This window comes from Gymnoscopelus braueri (genome assembly GCF_963280865.1).
Source record: "Gymnoscopelus braueri genome assembly, chromosome: 9".
Taxonomy (NCBI): Eukaryota; Metazoa; Chordata; class Actinopteri; order Myctophiformes; family Myctophidae; genus Gymnoscopelus; species Gymnoscopelus braueri.
This window is the reverse complement of record NC_137610.1, coordinates 49,263,511-49,282,430: the sequence shown is the minus strand read 5'-3', so window position 1 is coordinate 49,282,430 and position 18,920 is coordinate 49,263,511. Positions and strand designations below refer to the sequence as shown.

Sequence of the window (18,920 nt, the reverse complement as noted above, 5' to 3'; positions counted from 1 at the left end):
ATGGCCACATTTCCTAATAATGATGACTCCATCAGGCAATCCGGTACACTTCCCCTTCTTGACATTCTAACTCCCTTTTCTGTGGAATTTCTTGACCTCCGACTTCCCAGAAACTGACAACATTGACATGTCATCATAGGTCACCAGGTCAATAATACTGTATGCACTGTTCCATGGAACAAGAAGAAAAAAACATATTGCAACATGGTCAGGGGACCACATGCAATACCGTCAGGGACCACCTGTTGAAAACCCCTTCTCTACCATACAGATTGGACAAAATTGCATTTTATTCATTAAGAACAAGTTACATAGTGCCGCTTTAAATATTGTTATATCATTTAGGATTGGTTTCCTTTGGTAACATTACAGTACAAATAGGTTTAGACGTTAACTCTCTCAGTGCCAAGCCCCGAGTTATCCAGAGTTTTTTATGAATACCCTCAGTGCCAGAACGAGAACTCCCGAGTTAAAAAAATAAATAAAAAATTGCAGCTCCATCCACTCTTTGTTTAACTTATAACTGAAAAAGGCTGTATCTCGCTTCCTAAGCACTTTTTTTTTACTTTGAAAAAAAAAAAGATTGCTGGCACAGTTCGCAATATTTTTTTTATTTCATTGGCACTGAGAGAGTTAAGGTATTATTATCGATAGTGGTTGAGGGAACAGCATTATTGAAAACAATACTGTATGAATCTCACCATAAAAGGGGTGTGGTGCCCGAGTGCAAGGAAGCGCAATCCTAAACCGTGCAGGATATTAATCATTCCTGCAAAAAGGAACAAACACAAATTATTTCAGGATTTTTCGTGAAGAATTCAGAAATTGACTACAGCTTTGATGTTCAACCAGAAAGCACCCCAAAATAACAAAAACTGCCCAAAAGAAGATACCCCAAACTACCCAAAATGCCCCAAAACATGCTAGTGCAGTTACCCAATACAATACAACCTCAAATTACCCACAAGTACCCCAAAATACCCAAACCCAAAAGTATCCCAAACTACACAAAACAACCAAAAACATGCCAGTACACACAAATAAATGAATTAATTTAAAAAATAAAATAATGAAAACCATCTTGTCTCTGTCGGGTGGAAACCAAATATGTCCCAAAGTGTTACTTTTCAGGATTCAAATTCAAAAGTATCAAAAGTAGCAGATCTGCAAGCTTGAGCTTGTAGATCTGCTACTTTTGATACTTTTGTGTGACAGTGTAGTATGATCCAAAATACCCAAACCCAAAAGTATCCCAAACTACACAAAACAACCAAAAACATGCCAGTACACACAAATAAATGAATTAATTTAAAAAATAAAATAATGAAAACCATCTTGTCTCTGTCGGGTGGAAACCAAATATGTCCCAAAGTGTTACTTTTCAGGATTCAAATTCAAAAGTATCAAAAGTAGCAGATCTGCAAGCTTGAGCTTGTAGATCTGCTACTTTTGATACTTTTGTGTGACAGTGTAGTATGATCAAGTAGGGCGTTAATTTATGAAAAAAAAAAAAATAGAATAAGAGGTTTATATGTAAATTCATCTTGCATGTTTACTGTAATATGTCCAAGTATATACCTGCAACACCGGCCCACTGTCCAAAAGCCACGATCCGGTATCCATTAGCATCAACCATCTTCTCATAGTCGATCAGACGCACTTCCTAAGGTGGACGATATAAGGCAGTGGTTCTCAAACGTTTTCATGTCAAGGACCCCCAAAATGATATGTATTTGGTAGCGGACCCCCCATCTCAAAAATATTTTGTGCCAGAGATTTTTCAAAAATAGCAGATCTACAAGCTCATAGCTATGAGCTTGTATATCTGCTATTTTTGAATAGCCAAAGTATAAAATATGGTTGAAGTCGTTAAAATGATTGTGACGCTATATTGACTAATTTTGCTGGGGACCCCCTGGTACCCCCCCAAGGACCACTGGGGGTCCCTGGACCCCAATTTGAGAACCAATGAGATATGGAACATATGGCTGTGAGAAAAGCAGTTTGTCTACGACAATAACCCAAATAGACCTTGACTTTCAGCCATAACATCTCCAGTTTATACTTCATGTCACCAACTAGACACACCTAAATCTAGTCAAGTGGATCTCGTGATCGACAAGGCACAGGGGTTGACACCAAGGTCTCAGAGGCACTTGCCCATTGGGGCAAGTACAGGTCATGTTCTACTTGCCCAAAAGTCATGCCCACTTGCCTGACAAGTAAATCGGCCGTTATAAAATTATAGGTAAAATTTGCACTGGTAGAACTTAATCCAATGGATAACTGCAGAGTGGCGACAGTCACAAAAATCGGCTAGCCTCCTACAGAGCAATGGCGTAAAACATTGAATAGCCTCAAATTGCATAACGTTGCTGTCCGGCAGAAACCAGCTAACTCCATTTTGACGCTTTTGCATTTTTTTTCCATACATCAGGGCCATTGAACACCCTTTACGTCTGTGTGTTGATAAAACAAATATTGAACCAATGAAAAGCATTAAAAAGCGCTTCTGACAAAACCAGCTAACTCCATTGGATCCTCATACTTTCTGCTAAACCAGCAAAGTCCACCGGAGTTAGCTGGGTTTGGACTCCAGGCTCCACCCCCTTTTGACCTCCAACTTCATTGAGAGCTTGGAGGTCCATTCACCTGTTCTTATCAATGATGAACAAAACCTCCTAACTTTTTAAAATTTTTAATTTCCTGAAAAATGAACATTTTGGAGTTAGCTGGTTTCTGCCGGACAGCAGAGATAAGATCATTAGCTAAATGTCTACAATTTTAAAAGATGTGATCAAACCCCTTTCCCATGCAGTCTCCATCCATAAACTCTCTGGATTAAAGATCAATTGACAAATGTAATTACTTATTTACTGTGCAATGTTTTGCCCACGTTGACACAATTCAGCTAATTCGACAACATCTTAATGACTTTGGAGAAAATGCGAACAAGTGCACAATCTAGAAATAAGAGGAAAAGGTCTTGTATCTGAAGCTGAAGCTATGAACAGACAATGACACGTATTATGCAGCTCCCTCTGTGGAGACAAAGGGCCTGAAGATGGAATTCATTGACAGATGAATCACTGCATGGTCGCTTAAACAATGACTTGTTTGTTAACGTGTGTGTTAACCACCTTGTTCAAGATTCAAAGACTTTATGTGGACAACCGCTGTTTATGATGAGCCTTGGCTCTCTCACCGTGGGGTCCGGGGACCCCCAGGGGTCCTTGAGGGCATTCCCAGCGGTCCTCAGCTATATGGCTGATAATTAGGAACCAAACGGACCCTTATAGTCCCTTACGTGTCTCTACGTAACTCTGAGTGTGTACAAATTACACTAAAGACTGACCTTTTTCAGAACGTCATCCAGGAGTCCCATGTTGGCCTCCTGTGCTTTGATGGTGTGGGAGAAGAACGCGTACGTTTTCTGGGCGTAGATCTTTTCCTCCGGGGGTCTTTTCACCCCGATGATCAACGTCGCCTTGGAAATGTCCTCTTGAATGCTGGCACCTGCCATCTCATAATACTGAAATACAACAAAAAACATCATATTAAGTGGCCACTGGCCAGCAACCTTAGATTAAAGGGATAGTTAAAAAAAACTATCTATCGATTAGCCACCCCATGGAGACTTGAATTCATGGATATTGTTTTGCTTTTGTCGCATTCCTAAGCCAATAATTTGATGACCAGCGGACCGGTAGGCAGAAGTTCCGGTAGGAGACACAAAGGACACTCTTTGTGTCTCCTACCGGGACCGCTGCCAAATTATTGGCTAAGGAATGCGACAAAAACAAAAGAATATCCATGAATTCAATTCTCCATGGGGTGGCTAATCGATAGGGAAAAAAGTCATTTTGGGGGTGAACTACCCCTTTAACATGTCTTCTTCGATCAAACTAATGACGCATTTGTAACTTCTTCATTCCGTATCCCAAACCACACTAACAGTCAATGGAAACAAGCCCCAGGACTTTTTTGTGTTATCCTTTGAGCTTTAATGTCTTCTGTACCTCGTGCTGTTTACATTTCTTACTAATAGTATTCAATCACTCATTCAATCCTGAATCTGATCAACTTTCTAATGCACTTGCACCTAGGGTGACCACCCGTCCCGAAATTCGCGGGACAGTCCCGAAATTGGACCCTCTGTCCCGCGTCCCGCACAGGCAGAGCAATGTCCCGAAAATCAAAGATATATAAAAAAAAACATTTTGATAATAATTAATCTGTAAAATCAGGCAAAAATAAGAATTAAATAACATAACCCTAACCTAACCCTAATCCTAACCCTAAAACCGAAATAAATAAACCAAAAACTGGAAAAAAAAACGAACCCAATCCGCCCAGAACCGCAAAGAAATATCGCTCATGCATTTGTCCCGTGAAACGGGTCCATCTGTCCCTCAATGGACCTGCTTGAAGGTCGTCACCCTACCTGCACCAGCTCTCTGTTGAGAGATGGTGCGCAGTATTTTCCAAGATGGAATTTGGACCCCCTGTCTTGGGGACATACTAACTGTACTCTTGCCAATGCAATGCCCTTGACAAAAGAATAACTGGCCCAGACATTAAGTTCTTACAGCTTATACTTATGGCTTACTTAGTGACTTACCTGGTTAAACTTTACAAAAAAAAGAAATCTTCCTTGAATTGCATAACCATTAACAAACTAAAGCCAGGATCGCGTCTGTGTCATTTCTAGATTTCTTTGGCTATTCAAAAATAGCAGATCTACAAGCTCATAGCACTACGAGCTTGTAGATCTGCTATTTAATCGTGAACATTTTTGCAAATCTTTGAATATATATATTTTTAAAGCAAACATTTTTTACTCAAATCTGGGGGGATTCTACAAATGTCTTCTAAATTCTTTCTTTTTTTTAAATAATGTTGCTATAATCAGTGGTTCTCAAACTTTTTCATGTCAAGGACCACCCAAAATGATATGTATTTGGCTGCGGACCCCCATCTCAAAATATTTTGAGATGGGGACCCCCCCCCTCCAGAAGTTATAACAGAGTTAAAAATGTTCGCTTTGAAAAATGTATATTCAAAGATTTGCACACATTTTCACGATTTTTCAAAAAATAGCAGCTATATAAGCTCATAGCGCGGCACTCGGTGCCATGCTATGAGCTTGTAGATCTGCTATTTTAGCCCAAAGAAATCTAAAAATGACACAGATGCGTTCCCGGTCTTAATGGGTTAAAAACAAAAAGAGAAAACTTTGCCCCGCACAGGCTTTCTTTCTGCTTTTACCTTCTCGTGAATGGCCCTCCTGTTGGACGGCTGGACCAGGACCTTGTGCCCGGCGTGGGTCAGCTCCTTGACGTGCCGCGGTGCCAGCGGGGCCCTCCTCTCCCACGGGTTGATGTCCTCGCGGCGGATGGCGAGGACGCTCTTATGGTGCTCATAGCGCCGCTGGCTACTGAGGCAGGCCCTGGTGGTTCTCCTGCTCGGGTGACTTAGGAGTCTGAACATGACTGCTTATATAGGACACAATGAGCAGTTTAGCAAAGGCCACACATACAGAGATATTCAGGTGAACCATACAACCATACTGAAGTGGAACCCAGAAGAATCAGTCATGCACACAGTTATGTGCAAATGTGTGCATGCATCACCATTTAGGGAGATTTGGCAGCTTGCTGCCACGTCCAGTTTGCTCAGGGAGAGTTTTACAACAAAAAGGCACACATGGTATTGACATACAGTGACACTTGACCCTGTGGCGGTGGGCCACTTTGTTGAAACATCGGGATTTAGCCTATTTAATGCTCTGCTGATGAGGCCATTAGGCCAGCTGCAAATGAGTCAATAGGTGGTGTATGGTGACATAAAGGTCTGCTGTTCTTTTGAACCAGTCAGCTGCTAGCACCAAGGTTATTATAGTTTAGTATTTATTTGATTTGATTTTTGTTTCAGGTAGATTCACGGGTAGGTTTGCTAGTTTATTTGTTTTTTTTTTTTTTTTTCCCATTATTAGTTTACGTTTTTGGATAATAATATGGGGGGATTTGTCAGAGGCGGAGTTCAGTTCGGAAAGGTCTAGTTCAGGGGTGTTTGTTTGCAGTTTATCTTTTCTATTAATGCGTTGGATTCATTTAACCACTTAAAACCCTCAATACTAAGTAAACTTGACCTCTGTACTTGGTCTGCTCTTTTTTTCCCCCTCTACACCAAACCTTTTTGCAGAAAATAGCAGATCTACAAGCTCACGTTGTGCAACCACGTTGTGACCTTGTAGATCTGCTATTGTCGGCGAATGTTCCCCCAGAATAGGGACAAAGATTTGGCGGCCCCCCATGTAGTAACTCTTAGGACCCCTTAGGGGTCCCGGACACCCGGTTGAAGACTTATGGTCTAGTAAGTTTATATTAATGAACGAGAGACAATAAAAACAAATAGGCAATGTGTCGGCAGGCAGGCTGCCTTCCCCAGCCTTTGTCAGAGGCTCAGTGGCCTTGTGGCTATGTGTCAGACTGTCCGCCCCCTGACATTGGGAGGTCAGGGGGTTCAATCCCTGGCCGAGTCATAACAAAGGCTATAAAATTAGGACACAATGCCTCCCTGCTTGGCATAGGGCATCAAGGGTTGGACAAACATGGACTGTGGGGGTAAAGTCCCTGCAACATACTACACAGTATTGTCACCTCCAGGGGTACATACATGTACATTAACCCATTAAGGCCTAAGGTTCCGATTTTACAAAATGTCTTCTAAATCAGTTCTTAAAAACAGTTTTTTGAAAAAACGTATGTTGCTACGTATGTCAGTGGTTTTCAAACGTTTTAATGTCAAGGACCCCAAAATGTACGTGTATTTGGCCGTGGACCCCCATCTCAAGATATATTGTTCCAGGGACCCCCCAGAAGCAAAGATTCGAGTTAAAAATGTTCGCTTTAAAACAATATATATTCAAAGATTTGCACACATTTTCACGATTTTTCAAAAATAGCAGATCTGCAAGCTCGTAGCGCGGCGCCGCGCTACGAGCTTATAGATCTGCTATTTTTGAATAGCCAAAGTGCAAAATAATGCTTTTTTAGCTCAAATCAAAGAGTGACACAGATGCGTTCCAGGTCTTAATGGGTTAAGTTGCCTCATCACACTATGGAAACAGGAGATAGACCTAACTGTATGAGCCATATTTTTCAGAGGCAAGAGATGTAAGACTTTCAGAAATGTTATTATATTAGCACTTGACTCACAGTCATGTAGACATTCCCACACAGCAGTCAATAAACATTTGGATATGCACCTCCTCAGAGTGTTTTGATGTGTTGACACTGGGCAGGAATTTCAGGGAGTCCACGAAGGCCATGGCCGTCGTTTCCCCACAGTTTGGCCTTGTACCCCACAAAAAAATGACATGCCCCGAGGCCACAGTGGCCTTAATGCCCCAGCTGACTGTACCACTTTCTCCTGTCTTTTTCTTGTCAATATGTAGACACCAGTGTCTCTTCTTTCCAGTGAATTCTTCACTTCCCTGAGTGAAGAATTCACTCACTTCACTTCCTCTTTAAAACCAATCCAGTGACTCTGATTGGTGCAGGGCTGAGCATGGATCAGATTGTGAATACCATAATGTATTTATTTCACTGCAGATAGTCTACATATTTAATTTAAAATCCATCCTTAACCCTTAAATTCAATTCATTCTTTCTTTGCAATGGACTAAAATCTTGTTTTATTTGATGGCCTTCCTGCCCTGGCATTTGGCCTTTGTGTGCCCTCAAAAAGATGTTCCTGTTTCAGTCTGAATGGATCAAGTGGCCTTGCCCCTAAAAATGACGAAATTCCAGGCCTGGTTGACACATACATTTTAACCAAACTGACAGACTAAAACTAAACCAATCTTATGTATACATTTAATTAAATAAATATAATACATATTTTTAATAACTTCAGAATAGCCTATAGTTTCAGTTTTTTTTACAGTTTTTTTTTTATTATTAGTGCAGTTCAAATGAGTTTCCCCCCACACCTAGTTTTAGTTAAGTTTAGTTTTTAGTTCATTCTAATAACCTTGGTAGCAGCTTCGGATTCAACCACTAAATCCTTACACATAGCCGGATCTAATAAGCTCACAAAGCTAAGCATGGCATTGTTGGATCAAGACTATCATAGATGTTTTTGATCTAATCTGACTTCTGCAAGCAAAAGTGGATCATCAAGAAGACCATCATATACATCTATTGCTTGATACGACAGTCTTGATCCAAGGCTAGTGCTGCATAATTATGTTGTGTTAAGTTTAGTAAACAACACGTGTTGCAGTGGTGGAAAGTAACTAAGTACATTTACTTAAGTACTGTACTTAAGTAAAATTTTGAGGTATTTGTACTTTACTTGAGTATTTCCAATTTCCAATACTTTTACTTCTACTCCACTACATCTCAGAGGCAAATATTGTACTTTTACTCCACTACATTTATTTGAAAACTTTAGTTACTAGTTACTTTTCAGATATAAATGATATAATGAAACATACATTAACCACTTTAAACCTATTTTATACCTAGGCTATTTGAAAATAGCCGATCTACAAGCTCACGCGACGCGTTGTGAGCTTGTAGATCTGCTATTTTCAAATATTTAGTACTTTTACTTTTGGTACTTCAAGTACATTTTGATGCCAATACTTTTGTACTTTTACTCAAGTACATTTTTTATTCTGAACTTTTACTTGTAACAGAGTATTTTTATATTGCAATATTGGTACTTTTACTTAAGTAAAGAATTTGAGTACTTTTTACACCACTGACGTGTTGTTTTGTAAACAACACGTGTTCCTCGGGCAGGACAGTCCCCAGTGCCCCCCCGTGCCCCCCCCACCCCCCCCCCCCCTAACCTTAAGGACAGGGTGGGGGACAGCCTTAGGTTAGGTAAGGAGAGAGTTAGTGGTGGAGGATCTGGAACTTTCTAAACAGTCAACATGTTCGAGAGCACTTCAATGTTAATGTGACACACGGTCAGTATTAATAGTAAAACCCACCTTTAATGCACTGCGTCCCGGATCAGCACAACGAGACCCGCAGAAAGACCCCCAAAAGGACCAGAGAGGAGAGTCTGTCACACGTACAGGTCCCAGAGGTGAAGGAGCATGGAGGAGAAGGGGACATGGAGGAGGAGACGGACACACTCCAGTGACTCCACACAGGAGAACTACACACCGTGTTGCCACATCTTGCGAGAGAAATAAGCAACCAGGTCTATGAAAGCCCAGAAGGAATACAACAAGTCAGGTGGGCACTACTAGGGACATCTGGACACCATATTTTTGGGACGACTGGGAACCTGGATATCTGGGCACTAAGGACACTATGGGACATGTCCTTCGTGCCCAGTTGTCCAGGTGCCCACATGTCCTTAGTGCCCAGTTGTCCAGGCGCCCACATGTCCCTAGTGCCCAGTTGTCCAGGCGCCCACATGTCCCTAATGACCAGATGGTTTTAGTGCCCAGTTGTCCAAGTGCCCACCTCCCCAGGTGCCCACATGTCTCTAGTGCCCAGATGTCTCCACCCCTGCCCAGATGGTTTTGGTGCCCAGTTGACCAGGTGCCCTCATGTCCTTAGTGCCCACATGTCCCTAGTGCCCACGTGTCCCTAGTGCCCAGATGGTTTTGGTGCCCAGTTATCCCTAGTGCCCAGGTGGTTTTGGTGCCCACCTGACCGGTTACCCCCAGAAGAAGTGACTATAGGCCATATGAGCACTTTAAACCTAAATGCATCAGATATTTGAAAATAGCAGATATACAAGCTCAATGTGACGCGTTGTGAGCTTGTAGATCGGCTATTTTCAAAGGAAAAATCTTGATAAGAGGAAATTGTGGAATATTTTTCAAATCCACACAAATCTTGATGGGGGGTCTCTGACACAAAAAAAATCAGATAGGGGGTCTGGGGACAAATACATGATTATGAATTTGGGGGTCCTAGACATGTTTGAGAACCACTGGTTTAAACAACATTAGGAATAAAGCCCCAATCAGCAACTACACTTTATAAACAAGCCCAAATAAACAACTACACTTTAGAAACAAGCCCAAATAAACAACTACACTTTAGAAACAAGCCCAAATAAACACTACACTTTAGAAACAAGCCCAAATAAACAACTACACTTTAGAAACAAGCCCAAATAAACAACTACACTTTAGAAACAAGCCCAAATAAACACTACACTTTAGAAACAAGCCCAAATAAACAACTACACTTTAGAAACCAGCCCAAATAAACAACTACACTTTAGAAACAAGCCCAAATAAACAACTACACTTTAGAAACAAGACCAAATAAACACTACACTTTAGAAACAAGACCAAATAAACAACTACACTTTAGAAACAAGACCAAATAAACAACTACACTTTAGAAACAAGACCAAATAAACAACTACACTTTAGAAACAAGCCCAAATAAACAACTACACTTTAGAAACAAGCCCAAATAAACAACTACACTTTAGAAACAAGCCCAAATAAACAACTACACTTTAGAAACAAGACCAAATAAACACTACACTTTAGAAACCAGCCCAAATAAACAACTACACTTTAGAAACCAGCCCAAATAAACAACTACACTTTAGAAACAAGCCCAAATAAACAACTACACTTTAGAAACAAGACCAAATAAACACTACACTTTAGAAACAAGACCAAATAAACAACTACACTTTAGAAACAAGCCCAAATAAACAACTACACTTTAGAAACAAGACCAAATAAACAACTACACTTTAGAAACAAGCCCAAATAAACAACTACACTTTAGAAACCAGCCCAAATAAACAACTACACTTTAGAAACAATTAAGCCCAAATAAACAACTACACTTTAGAAACAAGCCCAAATAAACAACTACACTTTAGAAACCAGCCCAAATAAACAACTACACTTTAGAAACAATTAAGCCCAAATAAACACTACACTTTAGAAACAAGCCCAAATAAGCAACTACACTTTAGAAACAAGCCCAAATAAACAACTACACTTTAGAAACAAGCCCAAATAAACACTACACTTTAGAAACAAGCCCAAATAAACAACTACACTTTAGAAACAAGCCCAAATAAACAACTACACTTTAGAAACCAGCCCAAATAAACAACTACACTTTAGAAACCAGCCCAAATAAACAACTACACTTTAGAAACAAGCCCAAATAAACAACTACACTTTAGAAACAAGACCAAATAAACAACTACACTTTAGAAACCAGCCCAAATAAACAACTACACTTTAGAAACAAGCCCAAATAAACAACTACACTTTAGAAACAAGCCCAAATAAACAACTACACTTTAGAAACAACAAACAACCTACCAATATTTACAAACGACTTTACAGAAAAACAAGCCCACAGTCGCTTATAAAATGCAGACATGGCAACACTGACTACACACAGGAAAGTCTCACACAGCTATTAATACTTTGCGCTGCACGCTGCGCTCTGTGTAGATCTATAAAGCATGTGCGTCAGCGCGAGGCTCTCAGCTGTGGGTTTGTAACTCGGTCAAAAGAGCGCAGCAACGTGTCGGAGGGGGGGAGGATTTAAACCAATCCTGTATCAGTCTGAAGGATCGGCCTCACTCCTCAGTGAGTGACGTATTGTCGCAGGATGATGACGACACCGTGGGGACTTCCCCCATTTCTTACAAGGAAGCTAAATTAAGGAAAGGTCGTCGACCTCATTGTCTCTGTCTGGCACTGGACAGGGCTGCCAATCCTCCTGGATCCTGCAGGAGTCTCCTTGATTTAGACCACATCTCCTTCTGGACTCCTGGATTGACATTTCTCCTTGATTTCTCCTTGATTTGTATGACAATGACATCTACAATGTTAAAAAGTTTAAAAGACCCCCCAGACCCCCTCTTGGGGGTTGTGGTCAGTGCATGCAATCATACAAAGATATTCACTTTTAAGTAATGAATGGTTATTATTAAAGATGGGCCTTGCATTGCTTCAGTCATCAATCAATTTCTGTACTGTAGGCTTACTTTTTGCGTTTCAATGGAGGAAATTGTACCCATCATTTTCCAATGCTACTAAAGCAAGCCTGATAAAAACGATCAAACGCACAAAAATTCACCAGAACAGACGATGTTCACAGTCCAATGTTGGCAGCCCTGGCACTGGGCGGCAGACTCACACCGGAAGTTCGTGAAATAACATTTGAGTCTATGAGAGCCGACTGGACAGCTTATGAACAAACACTATTTCTGAAAGATTGAGACCTTCGTAAAATACTCGGCTCAGGAAAATAAAAGAAGACATAATATCACACATTGTTTTCTGCTGTATTGCTTTCCGATGTGTACACTGTATAATTTTATAGAGGTATCTAAAGAGCACAAAGTACGTTTCTGAACGTGCCAAAGTATCGCGAGACAGTCCATTATGGACCGCCTGACAACCAAATCTCCCGATACTGCAGAGCCAGAAACGATACATGCCGCTGTTTATATGCATCAATACAATTATACAGTATGCACATCGAAAAACAATTGATTGTAAAACAACCTGTGATATGTCTTATTTTATATTCCTGAACCGATTAACTGACAAAGGACGCAATGGTTCAGAAATAGTGTTCACAAGCTGGTCCAACCGGCTGCCATAGGCTTCAATGTATTTCACCGAACTCCCGGTTCCAGTTTTGGCTCCCATGCGTGTCAATGGCGTCTGCCTGGCCCCTAGGCTGACTGTACCTTCTTAAATATAGCCTTGATTTATTATATCTATGGACTTCCCTGCTGCATGATTTCAATCTATGACTGAATGTAATCAAAGAGATATCTTTGATGTAATACCGCTTCTCTGCTTCTCTCAGCTGAATAGTTACAACAAACTTGACCTTTTCACTTATAGGCCTCCTTTTTATTTATTTAAGTTGAGCCCTGGCTTATGTGTGTGTGTGTGTGTGTGTGTGTGTGTGTGTGTGTGTGTGTGTGTGTGTGTGTGTGTGTGTGTGTGTGTGTGTGTGTGTGTGTGTGTGTGCGTGCGTGCGTGCGTGCGTGCGTGCGTGCGTGCGTGCGTGCGTGCGTGTGTGTGTGTTCATTCATTCACTTATTTATTTTTGTATTCATTGTTTTATTATCGACGTCAATGTAGCCTATATTGTTTTATTAATGATCTGTTTATCCTTTATTTGCAGGGTGGTGGCCATTGGAATGTTATGGATGTCAAGGATTGAAAAAAGAAGAAAACTTGACTCTGCCATTGGTTTACTGCAGGGGTGGGTGACCTTTTTGGGCCCATGATCACTCAGCCATTCTCCAAGGCTGGGGTGATCATCATCCAGTGCCAGGTTGCTTATACAATACAAGCATATAATAAGTCAATAATGTAATAAAAAATTGTTTAATTGTTGTTTTTTATCAAATCAATTGATCACCCAATCAATATCTGATCACCTGGTTAGAAAGAGATGGTTGCCCATGTGTTTCAATAGCAACATATGGGCTGACACTTTATTCATGCCTCCAAACTGAGTTTAATAAACTGCATACACCGCTGACCTTTTGGCCACAGTGAGATACAGCAATAGAGGATGGTTTAGAAATAACAGTAACATATGCAGTTAAATAAGAAATAAAACAGGACCATTGGTTATATACCTTACAGTTAACACTAGGCATAACCGACTTCATATTTGTTTTACCATATAACCTATAATGTCCATTTATAGGCTATTGTATGAAGTGTGCACAAAAAAACACTATAGCTACTTGTCAATCTGTATCATTGTGCAGGAGGGGCTAAAACACAATTAGGTTCACTATAGGTTAATAGGTTAATAATAGGTCAGATCAGTATTGCATCATCAGTACCGTTTCAATGTCAAACAATGTCATATTGTGTTTGTATTAACAATAGTAAGTAGCAAATAGTAACAGTAAAAGTAATAAGTGCATCACCATTTAAAATGGAATACATTTGTATGTCGACCTAAGAAGAAGAACCTATATTTTTTTTTGTTTGGGAAACAGATACAATCCTGTAGGAAGACTCACATTTAGCATCTGTGTTTTTTCATTTTTTATAGCTATAGCACATGTGAGAGAAGTATGTTGATTTGGTTTGGGAATTGCACCGCAAATATGCTCTGTCCAAAAATGTCTATAGCCCACAGACTTGTTCAGTTCATCTCAAAGATCAACTGATGCTCGCATGGTGACCAGTTAGGCTATAGCACCAGTGGCGCTGCATGGGCCAGTTCTCTTTTTGAGGGCCCACTGGGCACTGGCCCCCACTGGCCCTACTGGCCCCACTGGGCCCCACTAGCAGGGTTGCCAGATCTGCGTATTATAATTTCCACGCAAGATCTTATTTGAAAACAGCCGATCTACAAGCTCACAACGCGTCGCGACGCGTTGTGAGCTTGTAGATCTGCTATTTTCAAATAGCTGATGTATATGTACTCATATGTCCCATAGTTGCTTCTTTTGGGCTGGTTTTCCTAGACCTGGTTGCTTGTTTCTCTCACAGAATCTGGCAACACTGCCCACTGGCCCCCACTGGCCCCCACTAGGCCCCACTGGCCCGGTCCATAATCCATCCATGAACTGGAGGGGACCCCCCTCAAGTTAGCCTATCAGTGTAACTGAACATTGTAATCAATCAATCTAACATCTGGCCAATACTTTTCTGCCTCAGTTGCTGACTATAGATTTGTTTAGAAAGTTCAGCAATTACAGGTTAACATTTGATTATCTTCACCACCGGTTTGAGTCAAAACATAATTCCCCATCTCCCAACTGCGCGTGATGTTGCGCAACCCCAAAATAATCATATTTCAACAGCTGGGCATCCCAACTCTAACAAGCACTTTGTAGACATTACATTTAGTTTGACTCGGTTCCACAGAGTCAGCATTGTGAGGTGCTGTCTGCTGTGAGCTTGTAGGTAGTTGGGTATCAAGAAGACTCACTCCAAAACCAACTCACCCCATTGCTAGGAAAACTCACTCCGGAAAACTCACCCCACAGGGTAGGAAAACTCACCCCCAAGATTTTCGGGGGTAGGAAAACTCACCCCAGGACCTGAGAAAACTCACTCCGGAAAACTCACCCCAATGGTTTTTAACTTTGTGAGCTTTCCATTTTCACAGAATGCTTGGGGTAAAACTTTTTCAGTCATCCGCGGACTTCTTTTTTTCGCCGATAAAGTATAGTTTTGGACCATGACGGAGGCGCGCCGACTCAGCAGACCTTGAGGCTGAGGAGTTGCGCCCGAGCGCCTCCAGGCGCGAGTGCCCGCAACGACCAGCCGATGGTCTGCTAGTCGAATCAGCGCCGTCCGAGTTATGTACCGATAGGGACAGAATAGTAAATATTTTTGGTGGGGACTGCGTTTGCCCCACTGACTGCGTTTGCCCCACTCACTGCGTTTGCCCCACTGACTGCGTTTGCCCCACTCACTGCGTTTGCCCCACTGACTGCGTTTGCCCCAACTGCCACTCAAAGTGACTACTGGCCAATCACAGTGCGTCTCCCCCGGGGTGAGTTTTCCTACCCCCGGGGTGAGTTTTCCTACCCCCGGGGTGAGTGTTCCGGAGTGAGTTTTCTCAGGTCCTGGGGTGAGTTTACCCACCCCCCGGGGTGAGTGTTCCTAGCTCCGGGGTGAGTTTTCCTTTTTGAGTTGGGGTGAGTTGGTTTTGGAGTGAGTCTTCTTGTATTCGAGCTTGTAGATCAGCTATTTTCACAATCTTTGCCTCTTTCTCATATCATTTGTCTTTATAGTATAGTTTGCTGAATACTTTTGATGCAGTAATGGTCTTTTTTCATTTAATTTATTTTTTTCTCCTACTATTAAAAGTCCTTAAATTGTCACTTTTGCTGCCTGTCATCTGGGGACCACCCAAAAAACATGTGGGGGCCACAGGTTGAGAACCATTGTCTTACAGGTGCCAGGTGTTGACAACTTGACGAGGGTTCCTCCAGTTATAACTGTTAATATTAATACCCATAATTGGTCGCTGTATGCACCATTAGATCAGAGAGGAACAAGTCTGACTGTTCAGCTTGTCCCTGTATGGTATGTTGAGCGCGAGGTTCTTTCTATCCATCCCGTTCACTGTGTTGTCTGCAAATGTTTACAAACACAGACCACCGTCATCCTCCGCCACTCTCTGCGTCTCTATATATGTACCGTCTGACCCCCAAAGGGCTGGAGCGTCGAAAAAGGGGGCGTGGCTAACTTTTGGTGACGCGACGTTGGTACACCTAATATGTACTTTTTTTTTTACAGCAAATATGCAGTGCAATTCCCAAACATGGATATACAATCCAGGTTCACTCACATGTGCTATAAACCTAACACTTAAATGCAAGTCTAATGTGCAGATATGATTGTATCTTTGTGAAAAAGTAGCAGGTATACAAGATATCTATCTATATCTATCTATTTTTGAGCAACTTTTGCTGGGGATCCTCTGGAACCCCTCCAAGGACCCCTGGGTCAGGCTGGGTGTCCCCGGAACCACTGATAGGGCAGACTATGACATCCATAGGGCGGAGGGCGGAGGCCCGTTCAGCTGTTGCACTTCTGACCACTGATGAGGAGGAATGTCAACTATTCACATTCCAAAGTAAACATATATATATATATATATCCATATATATATATAACATAGATATACATCGCATGCATATATACACTCCCAAAAATATGTTATTATATATAACTCTAGGCCTATTCTGTTTCCAAGAATCTAGGTTATTATAAAACTCTGATTCCAGGTCGGACAATGTCGTAAAGCTAGAGGAAGCATTGTCGGCCTATTCATCATTTAGGTCTGATAATAATAAGCCTATACAATTCTATCACCGGTCTTGGAGTTGCGATATCAGGTCAAAATGAGAACATATGCCAGGCCTACTTTATTTGATTGTTCTAGGCCTATAGCCTACCTGCAGTTGCAGAATGAAGCATAACGTGTTGCAATAAGGAAACGGCAGAAGATTGAAACGGGAATCTATCACTGCAGTGTAAGAATAAAATAGGTTACGAATAATAATTAAATGTATTTTATGTATATAACTATATCAAAGTCGCTCTCCCTTTTCAAAGGCATCATTGTGGATATCTAGATTCATGAGAGAGAACTGACCAGTGAACTGAGCATCAGCATCGGTATTTTCACATTTTTTTGCCTGTATCTTATTATATATATATATTGTATATTATTTGACAATTTGTCCAATGTTTGACCAGTTTATATTGTATAGTTTGTTGATTACTTTCTGTATTTCCTTTCTTTTAAGTTATTAAAAAGGTAATTATTGCCAATTCACTGTCACGTGGGGACCCCCCCCCCCCCCCCACAGGTTGAGAACCACTCTATTATTCTATTGGTTATAGGCCTGTCTGTGTGCCTGTAAGCAACCCGGATTAAATACATGTATTTATTAAATAAATAAGTGCCGAAATGTAAGCAATTCTGTTAAACTAGGTCCACATAATGACGCACTATTAAACGCAAAATCACACAAACTAATAAACTTTTCATTAAGGCTATATGTATTGTGTATACATGGTGAAATATAAAAGCTAAATGCGTGATAATTGTATAAATGTATTTGTACAGTGTAATAATGGACCTGTAAGGGGTTATTAATGCTGGCCACAAGGGGGGGCAATATACCTAGTATGCGTCCTTTCAATCCGTGGCTTTGGATAATAATTACTCATAATATAAAAACAAAAACAGCCTACATAAAAATATAACAATTAACTGTGTCGTGTGTATTAGAAGACCCTCTCTTTCTTAAACAAATACAAAAACGATTCAAGAAAAAAAGTAAAATCATTAAAAAAAAAAGGTGACTCATGACAACGAATACAATATAAATGACAAAATACATTTTATAGGATATTGCTGAATTTTCTAATATAGGCCATATTGCTGGTTTATATAGGCTTTCATCACGTGCATTAAAAACTAAAAGTAAAATTGGACACAAACAGTTGCTTTTATTATCATTATTTTCCAATGCCATTTAGAACGAGTGTTTGTTCACATGAGCATCTCTGTGAAACCTTGATTTATGCTCCATACAAGGCCTATTATTCATTCATTAATTTTCCAATCATGGTGCTCATGTAGGCTAATTGGATGTCATATAATGGGCTTTCCACATGACCAGAAACTATCCATATAGTCCTCTTCAGTTTTCTTCTCTTTTAAATTAATTCAAATAAATATCATAAAACATTTCACAATAATCCTGAGATTGAAATTAAAAAATAGTAACGATGGAACGATTAATTGAAAAGAAGTTCTTTTTTTAGTCCACAAAGCTGTCTCAATGCTCACGATTCTCACCTGAGCTGATAAAAGCTCAATTTATAGAATCCATCACGCGAGCAGCGTGTCAGAAGAACTGATCTACAAGATATACCACCTTGCATGTTGGGGCTTCGTTAGCTTGTAGATCTGTTATTTTTTTCCTTTTCCTTTTTGGCAAGCAACACCGTCGTACCATAAGGTGCATTGGTGGACAAAGCTAACCCCAGTATTTGAGTCAACAAGTATAATACATGTTTGTACTTCGTTATTGTCCACCACAGCAGTGGCGGCCGTTTTGTGGTTCAACAGATAGAAAACCCATTCATTTCCCCCATAGAGATTTCCGAACATATTTATATAAATTGTTTTAAGCCTGAAACCAAGCCTTCCAGGCTCCTGGTGAATCATGACCATAAAACATTTGATTATGTGTCAAAACATATTTGGAAACTGGATAAAAGTGGTATTTATTAAATATAACCAGATCCGTAGATTTGCGAAACCATGGTCAACCCTGACCGACAGAGCCCTATAGCCTAATTAAATATTCAAATATGTCTTGCCACAGAATCAAATGTTTTTCAGTGGTTCTCAACCAGTGGTCCGGGGACCACC

At 40.7% G+C, this 18,920-nt stretch overlaps 1 protein-coding gene across 3 annotated transcripts in view; it reads right to left on the bottom strand.

Moving 5' to 3' along the window:
* aass (aminoadipate-semialdehyde synthase) overlaps positions 1-9,152 on the bottom strand; it is a 43,289-nt gene extending 34,137 nt beyond the window's left edge. Inside the window, exons 1-5 of one of the 3 annotated variants that reach the window (XM_080438417.1) lie at positions 9,008-9,152; positions 5,269-5,495; positions 3,356-3,532; positions 1,579-1,663; positions 702-769 (exon numbers count right to left, since the gene is read on the bottom strand). In XM_080438417.1, coding sequence (XP_080294543.1) covers positions 702-769; positions 1,579-1,663; positions 3,356-3,532; positions 5,269-5,490 — 552 coding nt within the window. In that variant the 5' untranslated portion in view covers positions 5,491-5,495; positions 9,008-9,152. The remainder of the gene's footprint in view (positions 1-701; positions 770-1,578; positions 1,664-3,355; positions 3,533-5,268; positions 5,496-9,007) is intronic. The other 2 variants (XM_080438419.1, XM_080438418.1) reach the window with 2 other exon arrangements.
* Positions 9,153-18,920: the final 9,768 nt, after the last annotated feature.